Genomic DNA, 14191 nt, shown 5'->3' with positions numbered 1-14191 from the left:
CATTCACTGGTACTGGGTGTTAGGGCTTGAACATATCTTTTTGGAGGGACACAGTTCAACCCACAGCCTATAGGTAGACTTTAATGTATGTGTTATTTGAACCAAACTCTTTCAAGTTTTAACCTGCCCCTTTTGGCTTGAAATGTAAAGTCTTTAGAACATGTATCATTCATCTCATTTCATTTTCCTTAGTCTCAGCCAAATAATTTGTAACTGCACATCATTTTGATAGATTAGCTCTGTTTTAAAAGCACATTTTAAAATTCATAATGCTGAAAGTTTCGGACATAGGACCATTTTCTCTTTATTACACTGTAGATCCACCCACATGGTTTACAGTGGTGAATTTAAAGCCTTTTTAAAAGTTAATCCTTTTGTCCAAATTAAATACTTAAAAAACCCCAAAATCCATGAACCTGGGACAAAATTTAAAGGATACAAGAGAGGGGACTTCCTTGGTGGTCCAGTGGTGGAGAGTCCACCTTCCAATGCAGGGGATGTGGGTTCAATCCCTGGTCGGGGAACTAAGATCCCACGTGCCGTAGGGCAACTAAGCCTGCACGCCACAACTACTTAGCCCACATGCCTCAACTAGAGAGCCTGCGTGCCGCAAACTACAGAGCACCTGTGCTCTGGAGCCTGTGCTCCACAACTAGAGAGAGAAAACCCGCACGCCACAACTAGAGAGAGGCCTGCGCTGCAATGAAAGATCCCACATGCCTCGAGGAAGATCCTGCGTGCCGCAACTAAGACACAGCCAAAAAAAAAAAAAAAAAAAAGAAAGAAAATAAATTTTAAAAATTAATATTAAAAAAAAAAAAGATACGAGAGAGTATATATTGAAAAGTAAAATTCTCTCTCCCCTCTATCCCAGTCATCCTGTTTCCTTTCCCTTATGTCAATCAGTTACTTTTTTGGTTTCCTATGTATTTTCCATGTACTTAGAAATACCTATGTATATTTTATATATATATATATGTGTGTGTGTGTGTGTGTGTTTTCACATATATTTATGTGTATGTGTAGCTTACTGGTTTCTGTCACACAAATGGTCACATACTATATTATTCTGTACCTTTTTTTCCCCCCTATTTAACATTTTAGCTTGGAGACCATCTATGCATATACATAGAGATTTTCGATGTTTTTGTTTTACTCTATTTTGTATTTCTTTATTTGAAAATACAAAGTAGGCTGTTTTCTTTATGTAAATCTTATTGGATAGCATTTAAAAAATTGACTATTTAGGTATAATTTATATACAAGAAAATGAACACATTAGGTACATAGTCTTTGAAAAAGGTACACACCCATGTATTTCCCACCCCACTCAGGGTATAAAACATTTCCACTACACTAGAAAGTTTTCTCCTGACCCTTGAAGTTAATCCCTGTTACCCCACCCTCCCAGTGCCCTTCTCAACAACCACTGACCTGATTTTTATCACCAGAGATTAGTTTTACCTATTCTAGAGCTTGATAAAAATAGAATCATACATTGTGTACTCTTGTATTTGGCTTCTTTTATTCAGCATAATGCTTTTTGCAAGTCATTATATCAGTATATTCTCTTTTACACCTTGCTTTTTTCACTTAATATTGGAGATTGTTTCATATCAGCTTATAAAGAGTTTCCTCTTTTTTTTTTTTTCCTTCTTTTTATGGCTGCATGGAATGCCATTTTATGTAGTGTGAGTACATTTGGGTTGTTTCCAGTCTTTTGCTGTTACAAGCAATGCTGCTGCAGTGAATGATCTTAAAAGTGCATTGTTTTTTGATGTGAGAGTGTATCTATAGGAACAGTTCCTAAATGTGAACCTATGAGGTCATAGGCTATCTCCATCTGTAATTTTAATTGACATTGCTAAAATGAAATGAAATCTTAAATGGAAACCCCCATTTACAGACTAGTGGAGCTGCTCTGGTGAAGAAGGGATGGAAAGCCTAGATAGAGCTTTGTGCTCTGGTACCCATTCTCTCGTAGCCTCTGAGGAACTTGTGTATAATTAGGTTCATTCTGGTAGAGACTGAAAATCACTGATCTTCAGGATGGAGAAGCAATAATTGCTGCTGGGTTTTTGTTTGTTTCAAGTAACTACACTAAGTGTGAGTGCATTAAGATTAGAATGGGTTTTAATACTTTGCTATAAAAATATAAAAACCCTGAATGAACTTAAAATCACAGCGGTAGTTGGTTCTACTTCTACTTACTGGTAATAAAACTGCTCGAGACCAAGAGCTGTTGTTCTCTTTCTTGGAATACTGAGAGCGTATTTTTGAATGTGCCTTACTTAGTTTGTTCCCTTGCTTGTAAATTGAATTAATAATATCTCTGAGTTAGGTATAATTTTTTATTTTAAATTCCTCTGAAGCGATTTCTGTAAGTAGTAACAATATTTATGTGACTATTGCTCTTGAAGTATTGCCCTGGAGGAGAGCTGTTTGACTACATAATTTCCCAGGATCGCCTGTCGGAGGAGGAGACCCGAGTTGTCTTCCGTCAGATAGTGTCTGCAGTTGCTTACGTGCACAGCCAAGGCTTTGCTCACAGGGACCTCAAACCAGTAAGTGACTGCTTCACAGATGGTCACCTGAGAGTTCAACATCATTTACCTGTCATTACTAGGTTTCCAAATGTTCTTTCTGTTTAGAATTTGTCTGGGTTTTGCTTTTTGTTGTTGTTTTTGTTCTATTCCTAATGTATCACTTCTTTTTCCTCCTTGACTTTTGACTCCTGGTAGGCTCTTCAGGTTGGACTTATTATTGGCATTCTTTTTCTCTGTCAATTATGTGTGACATTATAAATATCTTTGTAGTCAGCTGCAGAATATGAACCTCAGGGTTTTATTTCTAGGAAAGAAGAGTTTTAGTATTTTCTTTGAGAATATTGTCATTGAGTAATTTCCTCTCAATACTCTCTTCCTGACACCATCTTCCTTTAATTTTAATTCCATTACGCTTCAGAAAGGAACAGTTCAGTGGAATGGACAGACTCAACTTTTCAAGGACAGAATAAAAATTTGATACTCTTAAGTCTGTAGGCTCTGACTGATATGCGTGATGGTGAACATGGATTTTAATGTTATTTGGTACTAAGGTTAGGGACCTAGAATTGGTCTAACAAGATATGGCAGTTTCTATCCTTTTCCCTCTGTTTATATCCAACCCTTTGATTTGAGTTCACTCTTTTTGTTCAAACTTGCTTTTGGCACACATTCTGTTTGCTTGTAGTTGAACCTCAGAGCACCAAAGAGAAAATGGTTTATGCTAATGTGTCTTGAGGGGAAGCAGGATAGTTATCAACATTCATCTTCTCTTCCCTTATGTTCTTCTTGTCATTTCATTCTTTTTTAATGATTTTCATTCTTTCATTCATTCTTTCACACCCACGCTCTTTAATATAAACAACCTTAAAGTGATTTTAGAAATAGCTAGAGGTGGGATGTGATATAAGGAAGACAGTATATAGTTATGAAAATATCTTTGTTTTTTCAGGAAAATTTGTTGTTTGATGAAGATCATAAATTAAAGCTGATCGACTTTGGTCTCTGTGCAAAACCCAAGGTAAGTGCAGAGATAAAAATGCATTTATTTCCTTTGTCAGTGTACCTCTTAGTATGTTATCTTACACTGACTTCCACTTAGTCTTTATTGAACCTGGTTGCATCCATTGAGAAGAATGTTAAACTTCATGGTTTTTATAAGTTCTCTAGATGATTTTAATACATAGCCAAGGTTGAAATCCACTGCTCTAGGTCTAGGGTTGGTCCTGCTGAAGACCCCATGGGTATGCTGTGAGAGAATTTACAGCACCTAGGTGACAGGAGGCCATCACAGTGTGAATGCAGAATTGACCATGTTCTTGCAGTTAGAGTGTGTTGCCACTAGATGATGCCTTTTTTCATTTAGATATGAATTTTGGGAATTTAGTGCAAATCTGTTCTTTATTGTCCAAATGGTTATATAACTAACAGTTAGTTACATTTTGAGAGACAATCCCCTTTCCTTCTAAAAGAAGAAGGAAAAAGTCCATATGCACTTTAAAATTTATACCGTGATATATTTCTTTAATTTGCACTCCATAGTTAGGTACTGGTGTTCTCCAGCATACCTTCTCTTTGAGGTGACTTTGAACTTCCTCCTGTGTGGCTGCTGTAGGAAGCTTCCTCCCGAGTTCTCTAATGATGGTACTCACAGTCCCTACAATGAGCTGTCTACCCTCATTAAGGGTGTTGAAATTTCAGACCTGTCTCAGCCCTTTGGAGTCCCATGATTATTTCCTGCCCCAATCAGAATTAGCTGCGTGCAAAGGGAAGCAGATTTTGCCCCTTTGGCTGAATGTCTGATTCTTTCTGATTTTCCTCTCCTTCCCTTGGCTCTTCAGAGATTGTCAGTGGAGTCTTGTGTCTGGGAACCAAGTGCTAGAAGGCATTTTTTTTGATCAGCAGGCAATAAAGATAAAGCATACTTTGAGCAGATAAGCTGGTTTAAGTCATGTTCATCAAGGAGGCAGTGGAGAGTGTGTGTGACAGACTCCCTTAGCCTTTATTTATGGCTGCCACAGATTCAACGCACACAGACACCATCTCAAAAAGCAGGGGTTGGCTGGGAGAGGGTGGCCTCAGCTTTCCTAAGCTGAGGAGCTTACTTCTGGGTGTGTTGTAGCAGTTGTAAATGAAATCTCACAATTTCACAAGTCATCTGCCATTTGTAGAACTCTGTATAACTGTTGGGCAATGGTATCATTTTCATTATGTCTCCATTTTTCTGTGGGAGACCAGAGGAGGCTGAGCAGATTCCTCATTTGAGCAGTCTGGAAGCTCAGGTCGTGATTTGTGTTATAACTGAGTCTAGAAAGCAGACTCCCAAGGCACTATTCTGTGTAGCATTTGCTCTCTTCCCTCTAGGGGAAAAGAAACTCTTCTGTATTTGTAAAGATTTGATATTGGAGATAGGGTCCCATAGAGAAATAACCCTTTTTCCTTGAGTACTTGGGAGTGGGAAGACATGGGTGCTTGGATGTATGCTAAGCTGATTATTATGCAAATGGATGCCTAGGGAAGTACAAACCTGACTTGACTGAGCTAAGGGGAGAAGGATTTTTTTTGTGTCGGGTTGTCGTGGTATTGGAAATCAGAGAAGAGGAAGCCACACATGCATGCATGCACATAGGCACAGAGTATTGAGTTAGCAGCAGAAGTCTTTTATTATTTGGGGTAATTCTTCATCTAGCATCTCTCTGCTTGTGCTGAAGAATATTTATCAGGGTTTTAATTTTCTTAAGGGCTGTAGTTAATAAGTGTTTCATTTTTATCTTATTGGCAGGGTAACAAGGATTATCACCTGCAGACATGCTGTGGGAGTCTTGCTTATGCAGCACCTGAGTTAATACAAGGCAAATCATATCTGGGATCAGAGGTAATTATTCACTGATTAATTCAATATATAACCAATATACGTTTATTGGTGACCTGTAGTGAGTCAGGCACTGTATGTTGAGGGTGTAATGAGGTAAGAAATAAACTTGTTAATCAAAGAGCTGTCTATTCAGAGAGTGAGATATGTAAAGTAATAAGTGAAATGAACAACTTGCAATAAATATAATAGTACACAGTATACTTATGAAACAAGGATATATTTCTGATGTCCTTGTTGTGGTTGCTTTTGTGTTTAACTGTGCCATAGTTTTAGACTGATTAGTCCAGCCAGGTAGAACATGAGGCCAGGATTATAGGCACAGTTTTCAGAGATGCTGGTTAGCACAGAGAAAACCTGTACTTTGTTCACAGCCAACTGTTCAAGGCCAGCAGTCCCGTGTAAGAGGCCCAGGCTCAGAAGGCCTGGGCATTGCCTGCTTAACCACTGGCTACCGCAAGCTAGTCAGCCCCTTCCACCCTCTGGAGTACTGGTTTTGCTGATATTAGTATCATAAAATGAAAAAGGTTTAGTTGTCAAAAGGTCTGGAAATGCTGGGTTGAACAGTTTTCTTTAGTTAAGGACATCTCCAAATCTTAATATGTTCCTGTACAGTGTCCTTTGAGAGTAGAACATCACAGACAGCAGCTGGTCTCAATTTTATGCACCTACAGAATCCACTTTTTACGTGGAGCATCTTTTGGTACTGGTGTTATACGGGAGAAACTTTGAGATATGCCGGTTTACTTAATTTGTAACATGAGAAGATGGGGACTAACTTGTTTTTGGTGACCTTTTATTTGAATATAATCTCAAACTTACAGAATAGTCGCAAATGTGGAATGAGGAACTTCTGTATATATTTAGCCAAATTCATAATTGTTTACATTTTTCCCTATTTGTTTTATCATTCTCTATGTTTATATGTATGTGTATTATTTTTTGAACCAACTGAGAGTAAGTTGGAGACATCATACCCCTTTATCATTAAATACCATGTATATATTTCCTAAAGGAAGGACTCTCTCTTTTATAACCACACTTTAGTTATTGAAATCAGAGAATTTAACATTGATACAATTTATTAAATATTTATTTATTTATTTATTTGGCTGCATTGGGTCTTGGTTGCGGTGCGTGGGCTCTTCGTTGCAGCACGCGGGCTCCAGGGTGTGCGGGTTCAGTAGTTGTGGTGCACGGACTCTAGAGTGCTTGGGCTTAGTTGCCCCGTGGCATGTGGGATCTTAGTTCCCCGACCAAGGATCGAACCTGCATCCCCTGCATTGGAAGGCAGATTCTTAACCACTGGACCACCAGGGAAGTCCCTGATACAATTATTTAATCCACAATTCATATTCAGATGGTGTTAATTGTAAGGTCCTTTATAGCTATATTTTCCCTCTAGTCCAGGATTCCATTCAGGATCATGCATCGCATTGTTGTGTTTCTTTGGTCTTCTTTAATCCGAAAGAGTTCCTTAGGCTTTCTTTATCTTCATGACCTTGAAATCTTTGAGGAAGCCAGTTATTTTGTAAAATGTCCCTCAATTTGAATATTTAAAATTTTTTTTTAAAGAATCAATTTTATTTATTTACTTATTTTTGGTTGCATTGGGTCTTTGTTGCTTCAGGCAGGCCTTCTCTAGTTGCGTTGAGTGGGGGCCACTCTTCGTTGCAGTGCACAGGCTTCTCATTGTGGTGGCTTCTCTTATCGCGGAGCATGGGCTCTAGTGCACGGGCTTCAGTAGTTGTGGCACACGGGCTCAGTAGTTGTGGCTCACGGGCTCTAGAGCGCAGGCTCAGTAGTTGTGGCTCACGGGCTTAGTTGCTCCGTGGCACGTGGGATCTACCCAGACCAGGGCTCGAACATGTGTCCCCTGCATTGGCAGGTGGATTCTTAACCACTGTGCCACCAGGGAAGCCGCCTTTTACTTTCTATCTCTATGAGTTTGACTATTCTAGGTACCTTGTATGGTGGAATCATACAATATTTTTTTGTGTGTGTGACTGCTTTATTTCACATAGTGTAATATCTTCAAACTTCATCCATGTTGTGTAGCATGTATCAGAATTTCATTCCTTTTTAAGCTTGAATAACATACCATTGCATGTATATATCACATTTTATTTTTCCGTTCATCCCTGGGTAGACACTGGGATTGCTTCCACCTTTTGGTTATTGTGAATAATGCTGATAGAAACAAATATCTCTTTGAGACCTTGCTTTCAATTCTTTTGGATATACACCCAAATGTGGAATTGCTAGATCATATGATAATTCTATTTTTAATTTTTTGAGGAACTGCCATACTATTTTCTGTAGTGGCAGCAACATTTTACATTCCCGTAACAGTGGATAAGGGCTCCACATGATAGAGCCTTTTTATAATTTTCATTTAAGCACCACAAAAATCCTTTGGAGCGAATACTGTTACTCTGTTTCATAAGATAAAGAAGATAAAGAAATTGAGGCTCAGAAATTAAGTGCCTTTGCAGGGTCACAGCTGGCAACTGGGGGTCAAGATTTGAACTGAGTGAGGCTTTACTGCACACCTCTACTCTTTCCACTGTTCCATTCTGTCTCGCAGAAGGAGTGGTAATCATATGCCTGATGCTCACAAGATTCCTAGAGGTCTGGTGATGAGGCCCTGCTGGTTTGAATGCATCAAGATTTTCCTATAGGATCTTGTTTTCTTATTCATTTTAGTTCAACTTTCCATCCTTCTAGGACAGTTTCTTAAGGACAGTGTACCAAGGAATTGTCTGGGGGCACTTGTTAAAATATGCAGAGCTCAGGGCTGTGCATGTTTAGAGATTTTGGTTTTGTTTTCTAAGGTGAGGCTTTAGCAATCTTCATTCTAAAAAAAGTACTTTAGGGCTTCCCTGGTGGCGCAGTGGTTGAGAATCTGTCTGCCTATGCAGGGGACATGGGTTCGAGCCCTGGTCTGGGAAGATCCCACATGCCGCGGAGCAACTAGGCCCGTGAGCCACAATTGCTGAGCCTGCGCATCTGGAGCCTGTGCTCTGCAAAAGGAGAGGCCGCGATAGCGAGAGGCCCGCGCACTGCGATGAAGAGTGGCCCCCACTTGCCGCAACTAGAGAAAGCCCTCGCACAGAAACGAAGACCCAAACACAGCCATAAATAAATAAATAAATAAATAAATAAATAAATAAATAAATAAATAAATAAATAAATAAATAAATAAATAAATAAATAAATAAATAAATAAATAAATAAATAAATAAATAATTTTAAAAAAAAAAGTGCTTTAGGTTATTCTGTTGCTCATGGTCCAGATCATGCTTTAAGGAATGTTCTATGGTAAACATCTCTAATTCATTTTGTAATTTCTCAGAGGAAGTGGTTTCAAACCCCTCTTCCCCCCAGTTATTTTTTTCTTATTTGGCAGTTGGTAGCTTATAGATTTACTTGAATTTGCTTTGGTTTATGGTTTTAGTTGATTCATTTATTCTCATATCCATTTCAAAACAGTGAAGTGAAGGTGCTTTGATGCGTTAGCTGAAGAATACTTTTTCTGCTTTTTTTTCTCTCTAGTAGGCTTTTGTAGATTTCTATGGGGATGTTACTACTATTTTCTTCATCTTTTCCTTTAACCTCAGACGTAATCTCTCTTTTGACCTCTTCTTATGGCATTTGATGAGGCCATGTTAGCCCACTCTTCCCTGTGTAGTCTCTTTACCTTGACTATAACACCCTGGTCAGGAGTGCCATGCCGTCAAGACTCAATTTATAGATGAAGCATTTGATATCTTTAAGGCATAAATGGTTAATTTCTGACCTCCTGCAACTTGGAAGAAAAATCTGGTGTTTGCTTGAAAGTAAATTGTTCACTCAGGGCTTCCTAGTTGAGTCCTAATAATTTGATGCGATTTGGTAGGCAGGACTAGGTGTGAGATTTGTGTTATTTAGTATAGGTACTACCTAGATGTGTGATGCTGCTGAAGTTATTTTAACTCTGTTTCTCCCCTCTGTCCTTTCCCCCCACTTTTTTTTTTTTCTTTAAACATGCTACATGCTGCCCTTTTACCTCTTAAAATTTTCCTAAGGCTCAAATGAGGGTGGGAACTGTGACTTCTCAGTCATCGGTGGCATGGATATCTTACATAAAGGCTAAGCTCCTTTCTGGGACTTCTTTTTCTTGCCCCTTCACCCCCCCTCATTTTTTAAAAAAATTTTTATTGGAGTATAGTTGCTTTACAATGTCGTGTTAGTTTCTACTGTATCCTTTCTGGGATTTTGAGATTTGTAGGGCTATTTGTGCTGGCAGGCTAATTTCTATTCTCGATCCTTGAAAAGTCAACTGTTGAACTTTATTAAGGTGTCTCTACATAGAGAGGACTTTACATTATAGCTTATTTACATTTGCAGATTATCAGCAGTAAATTTTAAGACTTGTTTTGACATCCTCATGCATGTTTACATAATCCTCATATGTAATAAACCCTCAGTAGCACTATAGTTTTGTCTTTCAGAATCAGAGACCTAGGGACTTACCTGGTTGTCCAGTGGGTAAGACTCTGCACTCCCAATGCAGGGGGCCCAGGTTCGATCCCTGGTCAGCGAACTAGATCCCGCATGCATGCTGCAACTAAAAAAAAAAAAAAAAAGATTCCCCCATGCCACAACAAAGATCCTGCATTCTGCAACTAAGACCCATTGCAGCCTAAATAAATAAAAAAAAGAATCAGAGACTTAGCCTTATCTTCTTCCTTATCATGCCCAATCCAGCCCAGCCAACTAGAAATGATTTTCTATTAAGCATTAGAGGGGAGTGCACTGAACTGGTCACTCTGAACTGAACTGGTCACTGGTCAAGAGACCTATCTGGGTGGCCTGCCATTGACTGGGTGACTTTGGACAAGCCTTCCTTTCTGGGCTTCAGACTGTACAAGGAGCAGGTTGAATTGGATGATCTCTGAGCTCTTTTCCAGCTCTGTGAAGATTCTATGTAGTGCCATTTTGAAATACGTTCTAATTTTTTTTTAATTATTATTTTTTTCTCCTTCTCAGGCAGATGTTTGGAGCATGGGCATACTCTTATATGTACTTATGTGTGGCTTTCTACCATTTGATGATGATAATGTCATGGCTTTGTACAAGAAGATTATGGTGAGTATTACAAGGCACAGAATTTCATTGTAGAAGTTTTCTATATTGCAAACTATATGCTTTTATTTATAAAAGTACAAGAATAGGCAGAAGTAATGTATGCTGCTAGAAGTCAGGATAGTGGTTACTCTTTGGAGGTGGTTAGTGACTGAAAGAGAGACATGGTGGGGCTTCTGTTTGGTTTTTGATCTGGATGATGGTTATACTTGTATTCAGTTTTTGAAAACTTATCAAAGTATACCTTATGATAGGTGTACTTTTCTATATGAACATTATACTTCAGTAAGAAGCTTAACAAAACAAAAACAAATGGGAAAGTAAACATGTAAGCTGATTTTTCTGGTAAGAGTTTTTGTTTTGTATCCTGAAATGATGCCTTAGTAAGTTGCTGTGTTAAATCACATTTTTCTTTAGAGTTATGTTAAAATAAGAGAAACTGTTTCTTTTTGAAGGTAAAATTTGGCTTTAAGGTATAATAAAACCACAGTTAAGAGTACTGTAAGCTTTGTTAAAATCATATATATCAGAGATAGAAAGTAGATTTGTGGTTATGGGGCTGGCGGGGGAGGGGTGGAGTGGCAGTGGGGAGTGACTGCTAATGGGTGCAGGGTTTCTTTTTGGGTTGATGAAAACATTCTGGAATTAGATAGTGATAATAATTACACAACTTTGTGAATATACTAAGAACCACTGAACTGTACACTTTAAAAGGGTGAATTTTATGTTATATAAACTATATTCAATTAAAAAAATCATATATAGGAAGGAAAATAGTAAAATTATTTTTAAAGAGTTAATATTCAAAGCAAGCTAACAAAAGAAGACATGTAAAGAGGAAGAGTACCATATTGTGTCCATAGCAAACCAAAGTCAGACCAGCAGAGCAACTTCTCTGAATGAGGCTTGAATTCCGTTCTGTTTAACAGATATTTCCTAAAGGTCTTCTTTGTATGAGATACTGAAAGATGTGAACAAAGATCTATGAAACTTAATCATTGTCTGCCAGATTTCTTGTTGGAGACAGATACAAGGCTATCTAAAAAGGGGAAAGGGTGAGGGGTGCCGTTTTATAACAGAGGTTAAATGAAGTTAATACAGGAGTGGGTGTGGGATTTAGGAGAACATCTTATAGTAAGTGAGGTTTGAGCTGGGCTTTAAAAGAAGGTTAGAAGCACTTCAGAAAGGGTTGTGGGGGAAAGCATGCCTGGTAGACAGTATCAGCCAAGGGGTAAGATGGGAGAAGCATGGGAAGAAATGGTCAGAAGTTTTATGTGGCTGGACCATTAGATCTCTAACACCCTTTAGGTAGGGAGACTACCTAAATCAGCTCTCATTTCTGGAAAGTAGCACACAGAATTGAAAGTGGTAGAACCAGTTGGCCTTTGCCTACCCTACTGAACAACCAAGTCTGAGGGCACTGAGTTCAACCTGCAGTTATTTTATTTATTTGACTTAATAGTTTTTCCTGTATCCCACCCTGGAAAAAGCTTTAAAATCAGTGCCAAAACTGCAAGAGTAGTTTTGGGAAGTGATGGAATTGCAGTAGTTCCAATTTCTTGAAGGCTGAGGAGCTTTGATTCTGCAGGATCAAAGAGAAGTCATGTTACCAGTAGCTGTTGCCACTGTTTTGGGGAACCGTGAGTGCTTGTGCTTCTCCTTGGGGAGGGGAGATGGATGGGGCAGTGGGCTGGAGGCCAACCTCCTGGAGCCTGCTGGGGTAACCAAGACAGCCCGTATTTCCTCCCATCTCTTCTCACAAAGCCTCCCCTAAACTTTGCAGGGTAGCAGTTGTTGCCTTGGCTCTGCTTCCTGCCTGTGACAGCAGTTCCTGACCTCACAGAGCCACATTCCCCGTGTCAACAACAGGATACAGGGAGGGTAGTGTTAGGATTGCTTTGTAGTTTCAACTTTAGTTAACAGATGTGGAGTGGGAAGGAGGCTTGGTCTTTGGGCAGCTCAGTAACAATTTTCCAGTTACACTTTCAAAAAACATTAGGTTGACCTCTTGAGTTGTTCCCTCTTTTTGCTACTCTTTCTATAAAGTAGAGCTCTGTTTTTTGTTCTGAAAATAACTTCAGTATTACAAGCTACTAGTACGTTTTACCATATTCTTTTTTTGCTGGGGGTACTCCATGCCAGAGAATAAACTGACAGACAAGGTTCTCCAAAGATGAAGTAGAATTGGATCTGTTTGGTGTTATAGTATGAAATCTTATACCTTCTAGAATTCTAGAAACACAGTGTGGGGACACATGATCATAGAATTTCCCTGTTGGAAAGGATCTTACCAGTCATGTTTTCTCCTCTCTGCTTCTTGTTTCATATTTAAATCCTCACTAAAACATCTCTTGTCCTGGCTATGTCCAGGTAATCTCTCTCAGGGCGGGGGAAGCCTTAGCTGATGGACTTAGAGTAGTGGTTCACAACCCTGGCAGCATACCAGCATCTCTTGGGGTGCTTTAAAAAATACAGGGTCCAGGGCTTCCCTGGTGGCACAGTTGTTAAGAATCCGCCTGCCAATGCAGGGGACAAGGGTTCAAGCCCTGGTCTGGGAAGTTCCCACATGCCGCGGAGCAACGAAGCCTGTGCGCCACAACTACTGAGCCTGCACTCTAGAGCCCGCGAGCCACAGCTGCGGACACCCACATGCCTAGGGGCCATGCTCCGCAACAAGAGAAGCCACTGCAGTGAGAAGCCCACACACTGCAACGAAGAGTAGCCCCCACTCGCCACAACTAGAGAAAGCACGCACGCAGCAAGGAAGACCCAGCGCAGCCAAAAATAAATAAATAAAATTAAAAAAAAAAATTTAGGGTCCAACTCCTGGAGCAGTTAAATCAGAATCTCATTGATATTTTTAAAATCCAGGATCTCTACTTTCTATCTGTGGACTTTGACAAATTACTTAGCCTCTCTGTGTGTCAGCTTCTTCATCTGTAAAATGGATGATAGTAGTCATAACATAGCGTTGTTAGGATTAAATGAGTTAGTTCATTTATCGTAGTGCTCAATAAATGTTAGCTATTATTATTATTATTATTATTTTTAATGAAAGGCCCAACAGTCTTTTTTTAAAAAAATGTTTATTTATTTATTTATTTAGCTGCGCTGGGTCTTAGCTGCGGCACGCAGGATCTTCGTTGCCGCGTGTGAGATCTTCTTTGCAGCATGCGGGATCTTCTTTGCGGCATGCAGGATCTTTAGTTGCAGCATGTGGGCTCTTTTAGTTGCGGCATGCGGGATCTAGTTCCCTGACCAGGGATCGGACCCGGGCCCACTGCATTGGGAGGGTGGAGTCTTAACCACTGGAGCACCCGGGAAGTCCTAGCTATTATTATTGACATATGTTTCTAAATTTGGTTTGCCAGTATTTTGTTCAGGACTTAAAATTTGTTCAGAGATTAATATGTAGTTTTCCTTTCTAGAACTATTTTGTTTGTTTTTGGTTTCAAGATTCTACTAGCCACATAAATTTGATTGGGAGTATTCTCCCTTTTACTGTTTCTTTTCTTGTGTGTGTGCGTGGGGGCAGTATAAGGTTGGAATTTTTGGGTGTTATGGAATGTGCTTGGAAGTCCATCTCCACCAGTGACTTCTTTATGGGAAGATTTAAAAATAGTAAGTCAGGTCACATCCCTTTATTGGA

At 39.3% G+C, this 14191-nt stretch overlaps 1 protein-coding gene across 5 annotated transcripts in view; it reads left to right on the top strand.

The window, feature by feature from the left end:
• The window catches only part of MELK (maternal embryonic leucine zipper kinase), a 77668-nt gene that overhangs the window by 12969 nt on the left and 50508 nt on the right, over positions 1 to 14191 (top strand). For all 5 annotated transcript variants that reach the window (XM_068552256.1, XM_068552254.1, XM_068552252.1 and 2 more), the window contains 4 exons: positions 2421 to 2564; positions 3496 to 3564; positions 5326 to 5418; positions 10447 to 10545. In XM_068552256.1, the coding sequence (XP_068408357.1) occupies positions 2421 to 2564; positions 3496 to 3564; positions 5326 to 5418; positions 10447 to 10545 (405 nt within the window). The remainder of the gene's footprint in view (positions 1 to 2420; positions 2565 to 3495; positions 3565 to 5325; positions 5419 to 10446; positions 10546 to 14191) is intronic.

The sequence above is a fragment of the Eschrichtius robustus genome, chromosome 10 (genome assembly GCF_028021215.1).
Source record: "Eschrichtius robustus isolate mEscRob2 chromosome 10, mEscRob2.pri, whole genome shotgun sequence".
Taxonomy (NCBI): Eukaryota; Metazoa; Chordata; class Mammalia; order Artiodactyla; family Eschrichtiidae; genus Eschrichtius; species Eschrichtius robustus.
Note: the sequence above shows the minus strand (reverse complement) of the source record. Positions and strands in the feature narration are given on the sequence as shown.